The 6,000-nt window shown below is 41.2% G+C and overlaps 1 protein-coding gene across 13 annotated transcripts in view; it reads right to left on the reverse strand.

Annotated features, from left to right (window-relative positions):
- Positions 1 to 4,106, reverse strand: part of LRCH3 (leucine rich repeats and calponin homology domain containing 3) — a 105,804-nt gene extending 101,698 nt beyond the window's left edge. For 12 of the 13 annotated variants that reach the window (XM_069556481.1, XM_069556491.1, XM_069556465.1 and 9 more), the window contains exon 1: positions 3,698 to 3,998. In XM_069556481.1, coding sequence (XP_069412582.1) covers positions 3,698 to 3,959 — 262 coding nt within the window. In that variant the 5' untranslated portion in view covers positions 3,960 to 3,998. Of the gene's footprint in view, positions 1 to 3,697 lie in introns of all 13 variants that reach the window. The other variant, XM_069556461.1, reaches the window with a different exon arrangement.
- Between the last annotated feature and the right edge of the window lie 1,894 nt (positions 4,107 to 6,000).

Here is a 6,000-nt window from a genome sequence, read left to right on the forward strand (position 1 = left end):
ATTATCAGTAGCATTACCACCTTCCTAGTCCTACAGGTTTAATAACTCAGGCAACTTGATGCATTCTGTCTCTTTAAAAAAAAAAAATTCAGTCAACATTTGTACATTTATTTTCCAGTATGATCTCAGACTGTTTTTCATTCCTTGACTGTTACTGCAGCCGGCCAAACAGATTACTAGATTTTTAATGCTTACAGGGTAGAGTCTTTTCTTATTTTTATTCCCACTATATTACCTAGCATAATGCCTTACACATAAAAGTTTTGCTATTAGACAATTCAAATAATCTTTACATTTATTCATTCTACTACACTAGATCTCTTGAGTTCTTTGATAACAGGGAGTGTCTTGGTCCTCTTTGTGTATCTACACCTGAAAATCCTTTAGTCAACAAACAATCTGTTAAATGAACAATCTCCCTGTTTCCAAACCTATCATCAGTCAGCTGCCTCAAATGCAAAGGGCAGCTCTCATATTCTCTAATCCCACTGATTTATTCTGACCAAACTGACCTCCCCACAACTTCAAGAGCAGACTCACTGTCATATTACTCAGGACTCTTATTATTTTATATCAAAAAGTCTACTCAGATTAAGTAGGAAAGGGAATTCATTAGCTTGTATAACTTGACAGTCCAAGGATACCACTAATTTAAAGCCTGGCTATTGATCCAAAGATTACCATCAGAACTTGGCCTCATTCTTTCCATCTTTTGGGTCTTTGAATTTATTGGCAAGCTCCAGGTTCACATTCTATTTTCAGCAACTCCAGGGTTCAAAGCATGCCTCTTTCTCAATAGAATTAACACTCCTGCCTGCTGATAGGAAAATGTGTCCATCTCTAAACTATCACTGTTGCCAGAGGGATGGACTACTTGACTAGCTAGCCCTGAGTTATGTGTACATCTTTGCGGCAGGGTGTTCCACTGCCCGGAATGGCTTTCCTTCCCATTTCTGCCTCCCCAAATTAAAGCTACAACTTTTCAGCCCCCAAAAGTCTTTCGTGATTTAAGATTTTCCCTGTCCATTGGATCAAGGAACTCATTTCCAAACACTTCATTTTTCTTCCTAAAAATCTACCATTTAAAACAAACAGGAGGGGAAAAATTCCAAGAAAATGTTGCATGATGAATTCTGTCAAGTTACAAACAGTGCAGGTAATATGTACTATTTCTTAAAATGTAAGGATAGCAGTTCTATGTATCTGTAGATACATTCTATATATTAGGAAAGAACAGATTATGTGGCAACTTTTAATATAGTGTTCAAGTAATGTTTTGGGCTTTAAATTTTCTATAGGGTCTAAACAAAACATTTCAGCTAACAAAAGTTGGGTCTGAATTCAAACGACCCTGTGTAACAGTCTATGGTTTTAGAGTTACCTCAAAAAGGATTTGAATTAGGCTCAAATCATGGCTAACAACATCTTCCTTGGCTTTAGCTACAAGTCTTCAAGCAAATTATTTTTCTCTCCAAACCTGGGTTTCATTACCTCTAAAAACAGGAATGATAATATCTATCTGTATGTAAAGAGGCTATGCGGCACAGTGAAGAGAAAAAGAGTAAGATGGACCCAGGCTGAAATTCTACCACTATTATTATTTATATGATTCTGAGTGGCTTTTTGTAAATCCTGTGTGATTCATCATATGTAAATTTGGGATAATAATATTTTAAGCATTTATTTTTATTTATTTGGCTATGCTGGGTCTTAGTTGTGGCATGTGGGATCTAGTTACCTGCCCAGGGATTAAACCCAAGTCCCCTACACTGGAAGTGCAGTGTCTTAGCTACTGGATCACCAGGGAAATCCTTGGGATAATATTTAATCCATTGGTTGTTAAGCACTTAACAAGGCAATGTATTTTAAACATCTACCACAATGAACAGTAAACAGTGAAAACTCAATCAATGATGTTATCTATATCAAATTATGTTTAAAATAATTTAGAGAATTAAGTATTTTTGTACTCATCAAGGTCTGCCAAAGACTTCTTATAATTAATAAGTGATGTTTCTGACATTTTAGAAATTAGTCTAACAGGTTATAAAGTACTTTGCAATCTTTTTCTCCTCTTTTAGACTTTTTGACTAAATAAAATGTCAATGAACAAAAAATCTAGTTTATAAATAAACTATTAAAGTAATACAAATAAGTGTGGATAATAATGAATTAAAAATTCACAGCATAGTAAGGGAAAAATTCATTGGCATTACTTATTCTTCATAAATGCCTTTGCATTTTCTTTGTTAGCTAATATTTCTTAAAGGAAAAAGACACTAGCCCTAGAGCTATTTAAAAGACAGCAAGATAATGAGCTAGATAAACTCCTACAATCAACTCATCCCTTAACTTCAGGCTTAATGAAGTAATACTGAAATGACTCATGCCAATATGAAGTCACTATGCTATCCATCTCTTGAACAGTCAGTCATATGCCATATAGCCACCTCCTGAACAGAATCAAGAAATCTGGGGTATGAATGACAAGTTTAGATGCTGTCTATCAGAACACATGCAAAAGGCAAGTGGCCGCTCATTTACATAAGCAAAAAAATTTAATTTTAAGGTCATTCACTAAAGAACACAAACTATATTCTACGTAACTGTTTTCAAAACGTTAAACAAACAGACATTTGATTCCTTCTATTTTACACAAGAGGCAAAGTTTCTTTGGAAAACAGTTTCTTGAAGTAGTGTTAACAGTTTTGCTTATCTTTCTAAAATGAGTGAATCATATGTAATACTCAGCAATCTTTAATGAGTGCACAAACATAGGAAAAGTTAACAGCTTAAGAAAGGCTGTATGAAAATAATTACATCATACTATACTATATGTAAGAGATGTTTTCCTCCTTTGTACTGACTGTTTTTAATCTACTCCTTGAGGAAGCTGTATTTTAAACACAAAGGAAACATGTTGAACACCTCAAGGGAAACATGTTGAACACCTCAGTCACCAGATATTGTTCTCTACAACTACGAAAATCAAATATCTAATTTATTTTCTGTGTTAAAAAAATATGTATAAGGCAAAGTAATTTTTTTTAAAGAATTAAACATAGATACGGTGGGCAATTTTTTTGTGCCTTTTCTAAATACTTTTCTTCCTGCAACTTTTTTTTGAAGGGGCATGAGGAAAAGTAGTGGAAGTCTTAAAGTTGGCCCTAGTTATTTTTACAAGTACATTTGGTAAGTCAACTAGACGAAGGGGAGAAGGAAAAAGCGTTCGGGCTCACTCTGAAAATAGCATTTCTTAAAAAACGCCAGTGCTGAGAGTCATGCTTTCCTGACAATGCAGCGACCACCATTACTCCGATTAAAAGCGGGCTACAAACCTAAATCTGTAAAGTCAATTTGGCATCCTAAACCAGAATTGGCCTGCAGCAATCAGGCGGAGCAAGGGTCTACCTCAGCTTCCGCAGAAGTTAATTTTCTAGGAAAGTACAACACTACCCATCAGTTTCCTACGGCCTTCTTCCCCGAGAGATGCTGCTGTCCGCCTCGCCCCAGGCTCGAAGTCTGACCCGCAGGCCTCGGTGGGTTGGGGCAGTCGGCTTCTCCCCGTTACCCTGGTCCCGACCAGGAGTAATAGGACCAGTTACTCTAAGTACCCGCGATTCCCCCGAACGGCCAGGGCGGCCTCCAACCGCGCCCGAGGCCTCCTGTCCGCTGGGATGTCCCCCACCCCACTCACCCGCCCGAGTGGTGTCCGTCAGGTCGTGGTTGGCCGCTCCCCGGGGAAACTCCCTCAGTTTCCGGCCGCTCAGGCTCAGCACCCCGGTTACCGCCGCCTCCTCCAGCGCTCGGTCGAGGGAGCGGCTCCACGAGCCCGGGCCAGGACCAGGGCCTGACCCGGAATTTGGGCCGCAATTAACAGCCGAGAGGTTACCTCCCGACGTTCCTGGGCAAGAGTATTCTGCAGCCGCGGCCACAGCGACCAAGCCCGCGGCCGCCATTTCCCAGCCGACAACGCTCCGGCCCTTCAGCTCAGCGCATGCGCGACCAGATGATAGGTGGGCGGGGAAAGGGGCTTACAGACCCCGGCCGGGTCCCTTGATGGGCAGGGCTGCGGTGCCGCTCTGCACTTTCAGGCGCTGTCCTCCGCCCATAGGTTTCCAAGAGAAATTGAAAACGGAACTCACAAATCTGGAGCAGCTGCCTACGGCAGGCTCCCAGTGGCTTTTCTACCATACCTCTACAAAAATGTCTTTCAGGCACGCTCCTCACCAAAACTACCTTCCTCCCTTAGGAGGATTAGATTAAACATTAAGTTTTAACACTGTTGCTGCCACAAAAGAGGGGAAAGTTTCCTTGACTTGTCATTCTATAAGCCAAGTGATTTAAACGGAGATTGTGCAAAGAAATAGAGGAAAACAACAGAATGGGAAAGACTAGCGATCTCTTCAAGAAAATTAGAGATACCAAAGGAACATTTCATGCAAAGATGGGCTCGATAAAGGACAGAAATGGTCTGGACCTAACAGAAGCAGAAAATATTAAGAGGTGGCAAGAATACACAGAAGAGCTGTACAAAAAAGATCTTCACGACCCAGATAATCATGATGGTGTGATCACTAATCTAGAGCCAGACATCCTGGAATGCGAAGTCAAGTGGGCCTTAGAAAGCATCACTACAAACAAAACTAGTGGAGGTGATGGAATTCCAGTTGAGCTGTTTCAAATCCTGAAAGATGATGCTGTGCAAGTGCTGCACTCAATATGCCAGCAAATTTGGAAAACTCAGCAGTGGCCACAGGAATGGAAAAGGTCAGTTTTCATTCCAATGCCAAAGAATGCTCAAACTACCACACAATTGCACTCATCTCACATGCTGGTAAAGTAATGCTCAAAATTCTCCAAGCCAGGCTTCAGCAATACGTGAACCATGAACTTCCTTGATGTTCAAGCTGGTTTTAGAAAAGGCAGAGGAACCAGAGATCAAATGGCCAACATCCGCTGGATCATTGAAAAAGCAAGAGTTCCAGAAAAACATCCATTTCTGCTTTATTGACTATGCCAAAGCCTTTGACTGTGTGGATCACAATAAACTGTGGAAAATTCTGAAAGAGATGGGAATACCAGACCACCTGACCTGCCTCTTGAGAAATCTGTATGCAGGTCAGGAAGCAGCAGTTAGAACTGGACATGGAACAACAGACTGGTTCCAAATAGGAAAAGGAGTATGTCAAGGCTGTATATTGTCACTCTGCTTATTTAAATTCTATGCAGAGTACATCATGAGAAACGCTCGACTGGAAGAAACACAAGCTGGAATCAAGACTGCCGGGAGAAATATCAATAACCTCAGATATGCAGATGACACCACCCTTATGGCAGAAAGTGAAGAGGAACTAAAAAGCCTCTTGATGAAGTGAAAGTGGAGAGTGAAAAAGTTGGCCTAAAGCTCAACATTCAGAAAATGAAGATCATGGCATCAGGTCCCATCACTTCATGGGAAATAGATGGGGAAACAGTGGAAACAGTGTCAGACTTTATTTCTGGGGGGCTCCAAAATCACTGCAGATAGTGATTGCAGCCAGGAAATTAAGCTGCTTACTCCTTGGAAGGAAAGTCATGACCAACCTAGAGAGCATATTCAAAAGCAGAGACATTACTTTGCTGACTAAGGTCCATCTAGTCAAGGCTACGGTTTTTCCAGTGGTCACGTATGGATGTGAGTTGGACTGTGAAGAAGGCCGAGCGCCGAAGAGTTGATGCTTTTGAACTGTGTTGTTGGAGAAGACTCTTGAGAGTCCCTTGGACTGCAAGGAGATCCAACCAGTCCATTCTGAAGGAGATCGGCCCTGGGATTTCTTTGGAAGGAATGATGCTAAAGCTGAAACTCCAGTACTTTGGCCACCTCATGCGAAGAGTTGACTCATTGGAAAAAACTCTGATGCTGGGAGGGATTGGGGGCAGGAGGAGAAGGGGACAACAGAGGATGAGATGGCTGGATGGCATCACCAACTCGATGGACGTGAGTCTGAGTGAACTCCG

The sequence above is a fragment of the Ovis canadensis genome, chromosome 1, assembly GCF_042477335.2.
Source record: "Ovis canadensis isolate MfBH-ARS-UI-01 breed Bighorn chromosome 1, ARS-UI_OviCan_v2, whole genome shotgun sequence".
Lineage (NCBI taxonomy): Eukaryota > Metazoa > Chordata > Mammalia > Artiodactyla > Bovidae > Ovis > Ovis canadensis.